This window comes from Phlebotomus argentipes, unplaced genomic scaffold, assembly GCF_947086385.1.
Source record: "Phlebotomus argentipes unplaced genomic scaffold, Phlebotomus argentipes genome assembly scaffold_4, whole genome shotgun sequence".
Classification (NCBI taxonomy): Eukaryota; Metazoa; Arthropoda; class Insecta; order Diptera; family Psychodidae; genus Phlebotomus; species Phlebotomus argentipes.
Window position 1 is genome coordinate 2,347,238 of NW_026776174.1, and position 15,261 is coordinate 2,362,498.

General features: G+C 44.3%; 5 protein-coding genes across 6 annotated transcripts; 3 read left to right on the forward strand and 2 right to left on the reverse strand.

Moving 5' to 3' along the window:
• Positions 1-15: 15 nt before the first annotated feature.
• Positions 16-6,758, forward strand: LOC132258831 (telomere length regulation protein TEL2 homolog). 2 transcript variants are annotated; one of them, XM_059756327.1, is made up of 6 exons: positions 16-212; positions 598-799; positions 1,592-1,913; positions 2,675-2,777; positions 2,848-3,548; positions 3,943-6,757. In XM_059756327.1, the coding sequence occupies exons 1-6, from the start codon at positions 160-162 to the stop codon at positions 6,582-6,584; spliced, it is 4,023 nt and encodes a 1,340-aa protein (XP_059612310.1). In that variant the 5' UTR covers positions 16-159; the 3' UTR covers positions 6,585-6,757. The 2 variants fall into 2 exon arrangements, with proteins under 2 accessions (XP_059612310.1, XP_059612311.1); XM_059756328.1 differs by lacking the exons at positions 16-212; positions 598-799 and adding an exon at positions 1,351-1,491 and having other exon boundaries at positions 3,943-6,758.
• A 2,010-nt stretch (positions 6,759-8,768) lies between these two features.
• Positions 8,769-10,729, reverse strand: LOC132258834 (nucleolar protein 56). Its single transcript, XM_059756330.1, has 2 exons — positions 10,630-10,729; positions 8,769-10,345 (listed from the first exon to the last, which is right to left on the reverse strand). The coding sequence occupies exons 1-2, from the start codon at positions 10,630-10,632 to the stop codon at positions 8,882-8,884; spliced, it is 1,467 nt and encodes a 488-aa protein (XP_059612313.1). The 5' UTR covers positions 10,633-10,729; the 3' UTR covers positions 8,769-8,881.
• A 78-nt stretch (positions 10,730-10,807) lies between these two features.
• LOC132258832 (DNA repair and recombination protein RAD54-like) lies at positions 10,808-13,217 on the reverse strand. Its single transcript, XM_059756329.1, has 2 exons — positions 13,181-13,217; positions 10,808-13,118 (listed from the first exon to the last, which is right to left on the reverse strand). Exons 1-2 carry the CDS (start codon positions 13,181-13,183, stop codon positions 10,809-10,811), a joined length of 2,313 nt encoding a protein of 770 aa, XP_059612312.1. The 5' UTR covers positions 13,184-13,217; the 3' UTR covers position 10,808.
• Positions 13,218-13,322: 105 nt separating this feature from the next.
• LOC132258951 (glutamyl-tRNA(Gln) amidotransferase subunit C, mitochondrial) lies at positions 13,323-13,937 on the forward strand. The gene is made up of 3 exons (XM_059756514.1): positions 13,323-13,558; positions 13,629-13,730; positions 13,793-13,937. Exons 1-3 carry the CDS (start codon positions 13,344-13,346, stop codon positions 13,935-13,937), a joined length of 462 nt encoding a protein of 153 aa, XP_059612497.1. The 5' UTR covers positions 13,323-13,343.
• Positions 13,843-15,246, forward strand: LOC132258949 (DNA polymerase subunit gamma-2, mitochondrial). The gene has a single exon (XM_059756511.1). The coding sequence runs from the start codon at positions 13,946-13,948 to the stop codon at positions 15,092-15,094; it is 1,149 nt and encodes a 382-aa protein (XP_059612494.1). The 5' UTR covers positions 13,843-13,945; the 3' UTR covers positions 15,095-15,246.
• The last annotated feature ends 15 nt before the right edge of the window (positions 15,247-15,261 follow it).

The window sequence follows — 15,261 nt, forward strand, 5'->3', positions numbered from 1 at the left end:
TGGTGAGTTGACGCGCTGTTAAGTGACGTAATCGGCCATGAAAAATTCGGGACGGCGATAAGTGGAGTGAATTTTCATGATTTTCTGGCTCAAAACTCTGTGAAATTGTTTCAAAAACACTGGCATTTCTTTCCCACGAGTGCATACAACTAGTCGAAGATGGTGGACAAATTTATAAGCATGTGGAAAGTGCGAGAACTCGCTGACAAAGTGTGAGTTTCGTATGGATGGAGGTTGTTGTGTTGTTTTCAGCATTTTCACCTATTTCCTCTGATTTTCACCCCATTCACCGCCCACACAGCGCCTGGGCGCACACCCAGGAATCTATTTGTGTGGCGATGGCGCGAAAATGCGCGCAAGTGAGGGTCGAATGCGAGGGTGAAAGAAATTCCAGAAGATTTTCCATTTGGTGGGTTGGCAGTTTCGCTGTCAAAAAAACCACCAAGGTTGCCAGCGACTGGTTTCTGAAATCACGGCGTTTTCCCTTGCAGAAGAAATTCCGCCAGACACCCAGCGAAATGACCCTGTTTTTCTGCTCTTTCACCTTCTTTCGGCCAATATGCGCTAATTGACGCTCGACTTTGTGTGTCTTTGCAGGACGAATGTGGTGATGAATTACACGGAGATCGAGGGAAAAGTGCGCGAGGCCACAAATGATGAACCGTGGGGCCCAACGGGGCCCCTCATGCAGGAGCTCGCCCATGCCACCTTCACGTACGAACACTTCCCCGAGGTGATGTCGATGCTGTGGAAGCGGATGTTGCAGGACAATAAACAGAACTGGAGGAGAACTTACAAGGTGGCCAAATCATTCTTCTATAAATAGACCCTCGAGAGTCGAATTATTTATTTCGGATCTGCTTATAAAAAACATGAAATGTTATTTTCGCGGCAAAAAAGTGCGTCTTTGCGGCTTCCAAAGTTCATTGATCACTTGATGAAGCACTTTTCGCAAATTATGCATGCCAAAGTCTTTTCCCATGTCGCAGAAAATCTATGAAAAGTGCCTTGAACTGCCGTGCATAGGAAAATTGAATTATTTAGTGGAAGCTCACAAAGCAATTTTCCCATTAATACCTGTAATTAGGTTTGCACGTGGATGTTAATCACGAGTTTCTGTGATTCGATGATGGGAAAGTTGCAGAAGCTTTTCACGTACAGTTGGTGAAAGCGAAATATGTTCATCTTCAGTATATAAATTATGTAATTATTTATACCTAAAATAATTACTAATATCTTAAGCTTCAGTAAATTGATAGCGCTGATAAACTTGTAGAGAATTTGATAATAATCTTCGTGTCTCTATTCTGATTTTACCAACTGTAAATCTAACTGACCTGTTGTCTCAGCAAAAAGCGGTCTCTAGTGAGACGGAAATTGCACCCTTTTGTGTAATTTCTCCCACAATGGTTGTGCAAATAGAAGGCAAAAAGAGACTGGACACGAATGAGCGGGAATTCTTGGCTGGCAGATAAGATAAAATGCGAAAATGTGTGTTTACCGATGTCTTGTGCTGTTTATCCATCAAACATGTGTATTATAGTTCCTCTTATCATCAACTCACACGCGTGCCCTGTTTGTCTTCTTGCAGAGTCTCCTTCTTCTCAACTATCTCGTGAGAAATGGGTCTGAGCGCGTGGTGACATCGGCTCGGGAGCACATTTATGACCTGCGGTCACTGGAGAATTACTCATTCATGGATGAGAATGGCAAGGATCAGGGCATCAATGTGCGGCACAAGGTTCGTGAGCTGATTGACTTCATTCAAGATGACGATAAAGTGCGCGATGAACGGAAGAAGGCGAAGAAGAACAAGGACAAGTACATTGGCATGAGCTCAGACGCGATGGGTGGACGCTTCGGTGGCTACAGCGATAAATACAACGATTCACGATATGATGACAGAAATTGGTGTAAGTAATACACTGATGGTGTTCTGTTCACCTATTATTTCCCTGTTAATTGCCATGGCAAACAGTGTGCTTTGCGGTGGATTCCTAAGACAGTTGTCTCAGAAATTGCTCCAAATTCCTTTTGTATTTTCCATTTGTTAAAGCGCTTTTTATTAGAGAATCGGGCATTCGATAAGAATAATTTGATACAATATCTTGAATGTCATGCTTCAATTGAGAATCAATTGCGTTTTAATTACCTTTCACAAGACTGCTTGGTTTTTTCGTCATTGATTATATGTGCAGAAAGTTATACTGGAGAAATAACATTTTTTTCTCTTTACATATATTGAATACATGAATGAAAATTAATATCTTTCCGCAGATTGACTGCGCAAAATAGGCGAGATTATAAATATAATTCGCTCATATTAAGTATCTTCATTTATTTCATCAATCATTGTGGTTTTTGTCTTTATGTTAATACTGGAAAATCGATGAAAAAAACCACTTGCACTTTTTTTCTAAATTCGTATTGTTTTAGAAGAATAATATTCACATAAAACTGAGAAGAAAAGGTAAAAAAAATTTCACACAATAAGTTTGTGAGTAACAAAACTTTCATAAATCAAGCTGCTTTATTACATTCATTTGCATTTTTCTGACTAAGAAAGAATGAGAGATGAAGGAACAGAGACACCAAAGAATATTTATCTAAATACAATCTTCACATTTCTGCTCTTTTCAATATGCATAATGACTTTTTTTTTGCTCTTTTGCAGATTCAGAATCATCTCGAGGCGGTAATAATTATGAGGATGAATATCCATATGATGGAGAGAAAGAGGATTCTGACCACGAATCTGGTTACAATTCGTCAGCAAGGTAAGACCACATTTGTGGAGTGGATAGAATGGATTGCGTTAATTGACGTTGATCGCTTCTATTGCTACAGGCGTTATTACGACAAGGAACGCACGAGTCCATCGCGCACGACGCCAACAGGCACGGCGTCATCGTCGAGTGTGGAGGTGAAGAAGCAATCAAATCCCATTTCTGTCAAGTCACCCACGAAGCAACAGCCGGCGACGAAGCCCAGTAAAAAGATCGATATGGGCGCGGCGGCGAATTTTGGCAAATCTTCGGAATTGGGCATCAATTCACCGACCCATAAATCCAGTCACGATGAGGATCTCTTCTCGCCCAATAACAACACTGCGGCGGCGACAAAGGGTGGTGACTTGCTGGAGGATTTGTTCAGAACGTGTCCACCGGCACAGAGCAAACCGACTTCCGTGGACAGTGTCAGTCTCGGGGATGAATTCAATCCACGTGCTGATGATAATCAGGAGTTTGGTGACTTTGCCAGTGCTTTTGGCGGTGAGAATGCACCGAAACCTGCTGTGGTGAAGAAGGAAGATGAGTTTGCGGACTTTTCGTCAGCCTTCCTGGGGGCGGAGGTGCCACCAGCGCCCGTGTCTGCCAATGCAAACAATCTCCTGCTCACCAACGCTCCGTTGGCGTCCAATGACTTTGGAGGACCATCGCCCACAATCAACATGTTCGGCAGTGCAATTCCAGTGCAGACGCAGGCGCCGGCTCAGGATCTGCTGTCCGACTTCAGTGGATTGCAGCTGAACACAACACCACTCAATGGTGAGTTTGTACATATTTTATTCATTTCGTCCAGTCCAATCAAGAATTCTCGATCTTTGTGCCCTATTTGAATTTCTCAATGCAATTTTGACGGACAATCCATTAAGCAGTAGAGAGTAATAAAAGTTGTATTGAGTAATTTAACATTGCGCTAAATGTGCCGATAGAAGTGTGAATTGCGCGTGTCTAATTGATTGAGTGAGAAAATTGAGAGAATATATTTTAATGTCTCAGTTCTTAAGTCATGGTTAATTTTCCCTCGACTGAAAGGGGAAATTGTGCAAGAAGTATTTATAGTTTTTTTTTCATGGAAACAATGCTATGACAGAAACATATTGAGAGTATTGTGGCCAAAGATGATTCCGACATGGGAAAAATTATTTTCCCCTTACAGTTGACGGAGGCAAAAGCCACACGGCGTTCGAGGAGAATATGCGGAAATTGTCGCGGAGATTGAACACTGTGGAGAGGATTGCCAGTGAGCGAGAGGAGAAGGAAGTCACGGAGTTGCTGAGGAGGATTTTGAACGACATTCCATACTGTGGCGTCATTCAGGAGCTGATGAGCGGGGAGAGGAATTTGAGGGTGTTTGCAGATGAATATGCGGAGCTTCTGAAGAGTCTCTTTGCTGTCGTCAAAGACAATGCTAGTGAGACTGTGGAGGAATTCTTCCTGATTCACACCAATTGTGACTTTGTCACTGAATCCATGGAGATTTTGTTGAATGGCGAATCCCTGAAGGCGAATGCAAATCTTGCAGTGAGAATATTAGAGCGTATGATGGAGAATGAAGAGATTTTCTGGGCAGCTTTCATTGATATGAGTATCTCAGTGTCGTGCGAAGAGGAAAATCCCCTACAAAAGTTAGATAAGCAGTCGTCAATGCAGAGATTCATCCAATTAGTCGTGAGTGTGCCTGAAAGGTTGGCAAATTGCCTGCAAGGTTGTGTTCCAGAAGTGTTCACACGACAAATCTGGAGCCAAAAACTCACTGTGCGCGTTCTCTTGGCACTGTATTCAGTGGGAAGAATCAATGATTTGGAAGACAGGCAAGTCTTTTCAACGATATTCCTCGGAAAGCTCTTCAGTCGAGTCATTGTTGACTTCAATTTTGATAAAACATCCATGGCATTGATAGAGAGTGTGAGATTTTTGGGTGGAATCGCTGGTGAAAAGGACTCAATGCGAAGGACAGTGAATGAGTTTATTGGCAATCTGACGAGAAATGCCACAGAAATCTATGCGATGATCTTGCTTGAAAATGGATGGAATATCAACGGTATTCTGGGAGATATTTTGCTACAATCGGAGCATTGGAGATTTGCTCTTTTGACAAAAATACCTCTTTTCACCATGACAAAGTCTTCGTGTGTTGTCAAAAATCTCGTGACCTTCTTGGCAGATGTTTCTGATGGCGAAGAGCATCGCTTCCTGCAGGATTTACTGGAGAAAGTCCTAAATTCCTGGTCAAATAAGTTTAGCATTGAGAATACTTCAATTGAGCAACATATTTATATCACAAAATTCATAATTTTGAGTGTGTTGCACATGAAGAGAATGGAGAAATATCAACTGAAGGAGGATTCAGTGTTTCTAAATGCAATCAAGAAGAAGCTTTATGAGGGAATTCCTCATCATCTGCAAGCGATGGATCCAAATATGAGAGCTATTGGAATGATTACGGCTGAAATGGTCCTCAATGAGATCGAGAATATCGATGAAGAGACAAAATTGAACTTTGAAGTTGAGAAAATGCAGAAAATCGATGTGAATTTGATAGGAGAACTCAGAAAATTGGCTGATTTATCTTCGGAAGATCAATTTTCAACCCTTGATGTTGCAAAAGTGATCATGAAGATCGAAAATGGAGGTGAAAACACTGTGGAAATCGTAAAAGAAGTCGCTCCAAAGCAGAAAGTTCCGGAAATTGCAGTGAAAGTGCCAGAAAAGATTGATGAAGATGATTTGGACTCGGATGACGATCTTATTGCCTATGACATGAGCAATGATGTGCCGCTGAAGGAGACACAAGCTCCAAAGTACTTGTTGGATCTTCAAGATGCTCTTGGAGATTCAGAGAATGCGGATCGTTTTGAGCAGAGTTTGGCCGTTGCTACAGATCTAATTTATCGTCAGTTGCCAGACAATGAAGTGCAGTTGGGAATTAATCTTCTCCAGATGCTCTTGAATCTCGAGGAGAAGACTTATTGTGAGAATTTCGAGGGAAATCGCTTTTCCGCATGTGTTGCCATTTGCTGTGTCATTCCGAAGGAAGCTGCTGATCATGTGTGCAAGGAATTCTACTCGAAACAGTCAAATTATTCGATCAGCAATCGAATTCTGATGTTGGAAATTCTTGGAGAAACAGCAAAGGAGCTCTCAAAGATTCAGAAGACGGAGAAACATCTGAAATTGAGTGAAAATCGTCACGATGATGAAAATATTGTGAGAAAATTCACTGTTAACGAACCAGATTCACTGAAGGAAGCTCGAGAGGTGATTCAGAAGCGGATTCTTGCCAAAACTCGTCGATTTGCTTCGAAAACTCAGAGTCCTGCTGAATTGGGGTCGATTAATCGCTTTGCTGGAGTCGCTGGATACTTCTTCTGGCCACTTTTGCATGGATTCGGTCGAGATCAGCTGATTATGGAGGCTCAGGCGAAGCTGAAGCTTGACACAGACAATGTTCTCTTGACCGCCTTCATCAAAACCTTGTCTGTTCTCATGGTGTCAGCGCAGAATTGTCCGGGCATTCAGAGATTTGCGAAGGAATTGTTTGCTTTGGGAGCTGTTTTACGCTTCCACGCCGATGCTGGAGTACGATTGGCTGTTTTCCAGATGATTGGATCAATTCTAATGACGGTGTCTGTGGAAATGCTGCAGAGGGAGTTTCAAGAGTATCTTCTGGAGCTCATCAACTGGCTCACGGAACGTGTTGGGAACAATGTGGTGAAAAAGGATCCGGATGAGGAGTGCAAAAACCTCGCCAGACACTTGCTTGTCTTCTGCACAAATGTCTTGAAGGAGCTTAATTGAGAGTTTTGCATTGAATTTATATTTTCTTACTGTTGAAGTTACTAAGATAAGAAAACGATCTCGAACAATACTGATAAGAGCTTGAAATAATGTAGAGTTTTTAGATAAAATAAAGATAAATTCAATCTGAAGCACGCAAAGATGAGAAATTCAGTGAGAAATCCAAGGCAGAATCTTCTCAATTAACGCCAAATCTTCATTTTCCAGATAACGTTCTTCTTCCGAGTTCCAATGCAATTCTACAGCCGCAGAATCCCAACGTGACGAACGCCAATAATGAGGCAGCCGCCGCGGCCACGCGGGCAGCCAGTATTGTGGGCTCCACGTGGACCAACACGGGCAGCATAAATCTGGATCTGGACAATCTGCTGGCGTCGAAGAAGGGGCGCGGCGAGGCGGCGCCCTCGATGAATCAGCTCAAGAGCCAGAGCCCCGTGAAAGCTGCGCCGCAGTCGCCGAGTGGCGGCTTCATGGCGGGCGGCCTCATGAGTCCCACGCAGAAGATCCCTCCGGCAAACATTCCAGTCTTTGGGGCGCCCTCGTTCGCGCCGGCGGCGCAGCCGAAACCCGCTTTCGCGCCGTCCAACCAGTTCAATGCCTTTCAATGATACAAAGTCAACTAATGCAATTCCTCCTCCCCTTCCACTGGCATTTTTCACCTGACTAACCCCTTTAGTTTTCCTGGTGATTGGGTTTTTTTTTCTATCACTTTATCGTTAATGCAGAGTTTATATATTAATGAGTTATTTTTTTTTGCCACGCATAAAATGTGTACATTTCACTGGATGAAGAAGAGACGCAGACAGTATTCTCTCCCCCCTGCCCCTTGTTTAAAACTGAATAGCATAAACTATATATTGTTCAATCCCATTTAATTATTGGTTTTCTTATGCTCTGTTGTTGATGTTTTCCAATGATTATTAATATTTTTTAACATGAAGTATATACATATTAGAAAAGTCGCGCATGGGAAGACAATTAAATTCTCGCTGTAATAATTATTATATTTAGTTTAAAAGAAATGCAATTTTATAGAGAAAGAGAAAGAAATATTTGTAATACTAGGGATTATTGGGTTTCTAAACGTTATTCATCGATACATTATACAAAAAAAAAGAACACATTGAAGAAGTGTTAATATTCTCCTTAGAAGGAAAATTCCCTGAAGACGTAAAAGAAATATCAAATAACAATAAAAACGCTTCCTTTTATCAAAGTGAGAACAACAATTAGAAGTTTAATAAAGAAAAACAGGAGGAGAAGAAAAAAGACGCGAGGATAACTAGAACAATGTAAAATTACTAGATGAAAAGAATCAATTATTCTATTTATTCGTGTGGGATGTGACTGAATTGATCGTTTTAACCCCGTTTCCTTCCCTCATTCTACCTTGCATTCGACAATTTTTAACACTAAATTTAATAATGAGTAAATTATGTATGAGAAGAGAAAATCCCCTGAAGAATCCCACTCTAGAATAGATAGTCGAAGAAAAAGAAGAAAGAGAGAGAAAATATTTCCAAAATGAATAATAAATTGAGGTGTGTTTAAAAGGAGTTTTTGTATATCAGAGAGAGAGAGAGAGAGAGAGAGAAGAAAAAAATAATGAAATATGAAACAGGCATTTATCATTTCCACATACATATTTAGCAATATAGGACGTATTTTGAAAGAATTAAAGGTGAATTACAAATTTTCAATCAGAATATTATTGTAAATACAATCTTGATGATAAGAATGTAACTTTTTTGACGAGTTGTGCAACTCCAGATGTTTTCAATTGTGAGATGAATGGGAAAGGATAATCAATTTAGAGATCCTCTTTTCGCCACACTTTCATCTCAAAATTGTGAACAATTTCACTGCATGTTGTGCGTTTAATATTTGTCTGAGAGCTCATCAAACGACGATAAATCAATAATGAAATGAGAAATTAGCAGGGAAAAAACTAATCAACACACAATAACAGTGGATATGTTGTGTAAAAATTTGTTGTTGTCGGAGTTTTGTGCCTTAAAATCAAGAAAAAAAAGAAGAGTAAACTTTGAAAATCCCCAAAAGTAAGAGAGAGAGAAAATCAGAGTTATCATAGCAAAATTCAACAAACGTCTTTGTCATGTTTTTTTTCTTCTGTGGAAAATTCAAGAATATGGAATAATAAAAAGCACAAGATGTAAAAAGAAATAAATTTGAATGGATATATTCTGAACATGAATGCTACACTTTTTTTTCTTCACTTTCCACCAAAATCATCGGCAGCATCACGGAAAATTCCCGCAGAGAAGGATCGAAGATATTTACGCCTCCTCCTTGTTCTTCTTCTTCTTCTTTTTCTTCTTGGGCGGCTCCGCCGCGGCTTCTTCCTCGCCATTGTCCGCCGGCAGCGTCTCGTCGCCGTTTTCGCTCTTCATGGACACATTTCCATTCTCAGCGGCGCGCTTCTTCTTTTTCTTCTTCTTCTCACTCTTCTGCTGCTGCTCCGCCATGGCGATGGCCTCCTCCATCACCTCCGTGTTCTTCCTGGGCGCCTCTCCGGACTCGTAGAACTTCAGGCGATCCTCCACTTGCTGCCTGAGCGCATCGCCAAACACACTGGACGGCGCCTCAGTGAAGCAATCGATGCGCGACGCAATGGAGCACTTGTTGGCCAGGAATCGCGAGATTCTGCCCTTGTTCTTCAGCCCAGCGCGTCCGATGAACGTGGAGTGATACAGTAATCCGTATTTGGGCGTGTTGGTGCGCGTCTTGAGAGCCCTGAAGAGTGCCTTCTCAGCGCCCAGGATCTGAACTGTCGACGCTGGATATTTGGCCAGATTCGTGAGACTGCCCGCCTTCGAGATGAGCCTAGCGCCAACCTGATCGCCGATCAGGGACTGCAAATTGGGCGCCACATTGCCCATCTTCGAGTGCAGATACTCCGCCAGCTGCTTCCGGTAGTCAGACAGCCGAACGACGCGCCCAGCGAACATCTGGATGTTCATCAGGTCCACCACGGAGATGTCCATGCCCATGGACATCTTGGCGGCATCCACAATGGCCTGTGCCTTCTCCGAGTCCATCAGAATCTCCTCCAGCTCCGCCACCGAACCGTCGGTGAGACTCTTGCGATCCCTAATGTGCTGCGCCACCTTCGCGTACAGACGATTATCCGGCACAATCTTCACGAGTTCCGGGAAGTGATAGGAATACCACTCTCTGATCCTCATCGAGAACGTATTGATGTCCTTATCGAGCATGTCCAGCAAGGCAATGGACTGAATAATCATGTTGTCCGATCTGTGCACGTTGAACTTCACCTTGGCGCGCGAATAGCTGTGCCCCAATCCCAACTGAGCCACGCCCGCCGTCTGGGCCGTGAAGCCTTTGACCAGACTGGGAAAGTGCATGCGAATGCCGCGCAGGATCTCCGGAACGGCGCCCACATGACTGCACTGAATTCCCAGAGCCTCAGCAATGGCAGCGCCCAGCTTGGCGTCCGCAACACCTAGAGTCACCTTCTTCTTCTTCGCCGGCAGCGTGGTGTCCAGGAAAGTGGCCAGATCCTGCAGCAGGATGCCCTCGGACACAGCATTGGCGCTCTCCAAGGCCGCCACAGCCGTCTTGAACGGCGAGAAGCTCACCAGCTTCACGATGGCATTGAAGCGACTCAAATCCGTCACGGACGCCTCCACCTGGGGCAGCAGCATGGACACCTCCTCGAATTCGCTCACAGAGAAGAGCCCGAAGCCGGCTGCGTGCTCGTAGAGCACGAAAAGCTTCACCTGCAACGAAGTAAGGTTATGTCATTGTTATTATTTTCATCTTTTTCCCAGGAAATTAATCAAAGAATCTGGATTAAATGTGAAGGATTATCTACTAAAAGAGTCAAAGAAGGCTCTTTTCTACAAATATTGAAGGATTCTTTTGGAATTCAAGTGAAAATGCGATAAATCCTCGATGCTCAGACGCCAAACACATTTCATGGTGATTCATTGAAAATATTAAATATCTAGCTTATATTCCAATAAATTAGTAATTAAGGAGCTACAAATAGCATAATACACACCATTTTATCAAATAATTCACACTTTATCAGGTATTTTATTGATATTTTTGCGCCGACACGTGGGATTGTTTTTCTCTACGCCACTGAATTGATGATGTCCAAGCTTGACCCAGCAAGGGATTCGGAAAAGCATCTGGAAGACATCTACGGACGTGTCCGAGGACAAATCGACTATATTTCTACAGAACAAAATCTTCATCCTTATCATCATCCTGTTCAGGTGGATCGAAATCCTCATCATCAGATGCATACTTCTTGGATTTCTTCTTGCTTTGCTTCTCATCACAGGCTTTCTCTGACACCGCAGGAGAACTTTCCACAGTCGTGTTGCTGCGATGGTGAAACACGAAGGAGACATTCTTGGTCACTGCCCAGGAATCTGTGAGGATGTTGTCAGGGAGTCCCTTTGGCGTGGACGCATGGAACCACTGGGAGAGATCAGATGTACAATCTGAATCTTCTGGCGGGAGTTTCGTTTGAACGCTGTTAATGCATCTTTTGCACTTGAAGATGCTGTGAGTGTCGGAGAGCGTCTTCTCGTCCAGTCTGAACAGATCACGGAGATCGTCCTGCGTGAAGTGCCTCTCAGCGTCCTCATTGTTGTCCACGACGGTGGTGGACAGAGCCTTCTTGTGCGTCTGTCGCTGGAAGATCTTCTCTTCGATGGTTCCCGTGGCGAGGAGTCGATAGATGAAGCAGGGCTTCTTTTGGCCATCTCGCCACACTCTCGCCATGGCTTGCTCGTCATTGGCGGGATTCCAATCGGGATCGAACATTACCAGGCGATTGGCTCCGATGAGATTCAATCCGCAGCCGCCCGCTTTGGAGCTCAGCATGAATATGAACTGCTCAGAATCGCACTTGTTGAACTCATCCACGACTTTCCCGCGCTTCTTGATGGTCATCGTGCCGTCCAGGCGCACGTATCCGTAGCCTCGCTTCCTGCACAGCTTCTCAAACAGATCCAGCGTCTGCGTGTAATTGGACACGAGCACCACCTTGTCGTCGCTGCTCATCTTGATGTTGGCCAGCATACAATCCAGAAGCATCAGCTTCCCACTCAGCTCGGGCAGGAGATCGCGCATGCTGTAGCCCGGCGGTAGGAATTGTGCTGCGTTCTCGAATCCCTCGGCGCCCTCCTTGATCTTCTCATTCACGAGATCCGGATGATTGCAGAGCTTCTTCAGCGACGTGATACTGGACAGCGCTGTCAAGTTGGCTTTCACCTCGTCTTTATTAAGCACCGTCTTCCTGATGGAGTCAGACTTGAGGAAGTTCCTGTACAGGCCCACCTGCACATCTGAAAGACGCACGCAGATCACCATCTCGAACTTCACGGGCAGGTACTTTGTGAGCAGCGAGCTGGTGCGTCGAATCATGCACTGATTCACGATGTTGGTCAGCTCTGCCAGACGCTCGGTGGCCTTTTTCCGCTCCTCATCCGTCGAATCGGCGTTCTGACCCCGCAGAATGGGATTCTCGTACTGTCGCCGAAATTCAGCGGTGCTGCCCAGCATTCCTGGGTTCACGAAGTGAATCAAACTGAAGTATTCTGTGAGGTCGTTCTGGATGGGCGTTCCCGACAGCAACACTCGTCGCTTCGTCTGCAGCCCCATGAGGGACTGGTAAGTGAGGTTCTCACTGTTCTTCAGCCGGTGTCCCTCGTCGCAGAGCACCATTCCCACTTCCGAAGCATTGAGGATGGCGCTGTAGATCCGGAAAGTCTCATAGCTGATGATCAGCACAGGTGTTCCCGATCGCACGGCTTTGTTCGCCATGAACTGCTCCAGGTTCTTGATGGTCTCCTCCTTGGAGTTATTGTCCACAGCGTGGCAGTTCACGCGACTGCCCAGCCACTTCCCGAACTCCTTGTACCAGTTCTTCACCAGAGAACTGGGACACACAATGATCGCCTTGCTGATCGTGGGCTTGCATTCTGGGCTCTGACGCAGCAGTGTCCAGATTAGTGTGATGCACTGCAGCGTCTTGCCCAGGCCCATCTCATCTGCCATGATGCATCCGTGAAAGTCCCCTTTGGCGCCCGTCACGCAATCGTACATAAACTTCACGCCCTCGCGTTGATGCGGTCGCAGGATGTTGCCCAGCACCGGATCCACCACCACATGGACCAGGATCTTGCTCTTGTCCACGTGAATCTTATCGTGCTGACTCAGCTCAGCCGGTGTGAACATGATCAGAGCATTGCAGGCAAAGGGATCGTGCAGAGCGCGCCGGATGACACTCCTCTTAACGCCCAAACTTCGATTCCCATAGCTGTCCGGAATGTAATCTGGGATGGGCACCTTGAAGGGACGCTTGAGGATCATGGCGATCATCGCCTCGTGATCTGATAGGGACATTTTCGCAGGCGGGGACTTGTTTTCTGTTTCATTGCAGCGTCGAGGGCGCTTCGGAGCCTCCGTTAACGGGCTTTTGAACGTGCCATTGGGACGTTTGGTACCCGTTTGACTGGGCGCATAACTCCGACGCTGAAAACAAGACAGTGAAGGGAAAATTAATGGAGATTCTAGAGAAATCTGGCTTTATTTACCATTTTTAACCAAAAGCAGTCTGGAGAAAGCGGGAAAACTGTAAACACTGAACCCAGGTGGACAGTTGAGAACAGTGGCAAATTTCAAATTTCTTTTGAGAACAGATTCGTGACAGGCACAAAAGTGTCATAACCTCAGAAAGTGAATTTCTTGCGGTGGAAAATGCTCGCAAGCCGAGGCAGAGTTTTTCAGTTCTGGAGCATTGTCAGGAGGTACTCTGTGAAATCCAGTGATAAGCGAGTTCCTGAGGTCTCCACGAAGATATCAGCAACGGCACAAACTGCTCCCGGGAGTGAGAAATCAGTGCGTAAAGTTTCCATTGATGAAGACACTATTCATCTTCTCGAGAGATTATCCCTGGTAAACATCGAGAGCAAGTGAGTATTTAGCAAATCTCTGGTCAGTTTTAGGGAGTTTCATCTATCATATTTCTTCATATAATTGCAGGGAAGCCCTAAGAGTCGTGGAAGATTCCATAGCGTTTGCTGATAAAATTCTAGACATCAATACAGAAGGAGTGGAGCCTCTATACACAGTTCTCGAGGATTGGTGAGTCTCTTCCTAGATTTCCGTGGATTTACACAGCTGACTTTGAATCTTCTCTTCCACAGCGACTTGGAATTGCGAGAAGATAAAGTCACGGATGGGAATATTCGTGAAGAGGTGCTGAAAAACGCCTCAGTGACAGAGGAGGAATACTTTGTAGCTCCACCCGGAAACATCCCACTGGAGAAGGAGAAAAAGTCCTTCACGTAGATCTGAAGATGTCTCGTATTAGTGGTGTGGCAGGGAATCTTAAGAAAGTCGTAGAGAAACTCGCCAAGATTCAGTACGTTAAAGTGAATCTTAAAAGTGAAACTCAGATCGAAGGCTTGAGTCTTCTGCCATTGGGGATGCAATTGCTGGAGAATCTGAAGAGAGAGTGGATTAATTCGGATCCTGTTATTAATATTTACCACAAAAACAGCTCAGATGCCAACGAGAAAAGAGATTTCCAAAAAGATCACGTGGAAAATCCACTCGCATCGCTAAAATCTCGAGCTTTTGAGGAACACTTTCGGAATCTGAGTCAGAACTATCAAGCAGAGATTCCTTTGGGTATCTCAGAGTGTCTTTCCTATCCATCCATGATTGTGAGAGCGGAAAATCCCGGAGAAAGTCTGGATTTCTCCCTGAAATCCATTCAATATCTGACTTGCCTGTACTTCATCTCACCCGTCAGTGCAATTGAGCAGTTTTACAGGATTCAGAGACAGAGGAAGATTTGGTGGATGAGATATTCCTCAAATCCTGGTCGATTTAAGATTTCAGAGTCAAAAATAACGGAGTATCCTGAAGGAAAAGTGCAGAAAATCTCAGTGAAATCAAGTTTGAAGGACTCTTCCGTCGATTTGGAGACTATTGAATTGATATCCCTGAATCCTGGAGCCAATATTGAGATCAAGGATCCTCGAAGTGGACGAAAAATCACCCCTTCAATTGTGAAAACGGGAATGTGCCTGGAAATTGCGACTTTAGGAGTTTTAATCGATGCTGTGAACTCTTCAGATGACAGTGAGACTCTTCTATTGCATAGAAAGATCGCTCCGCACCAATTGGCAGTGTTTTGCTTCTCTGAGGCACAAGATAATCTGGCGGATTTGCAGGATCTCGCACGATTGTTGACGATAAAGACGAGAAAAGCTGGAATTGCCACATTGAATCTTCCAAAGTGCTCAACGGCGAAAGAAAATCTGCTTTCTCGGCAAATCTGTGAAATGGATCAACTCGGTGTGCCTTACTGTTTCATCCTGGAGGACGAGAGCCTTCGCAGTGGGCTGATAAAGCTGCGCAGCAGGGACACGACACTCTCCGAGACGGTGCATCTGACCGACATTCCCAGGTATCTTCTCAAAATCTACTCCTCCTTCTGACGCTTCACGAGGGTGAATTTATTGTCCAGACTACAAAGATCAAGTCACATTTAAGTTAGATTTGTTTTAAAATTAGTTAATGTTTTCTTGGTATGATTATACGCATTTTTTGAGTCACTTAAATAGTCTGCACGAAAAATTGTGCAATTTAATTTATGATTTTTTTT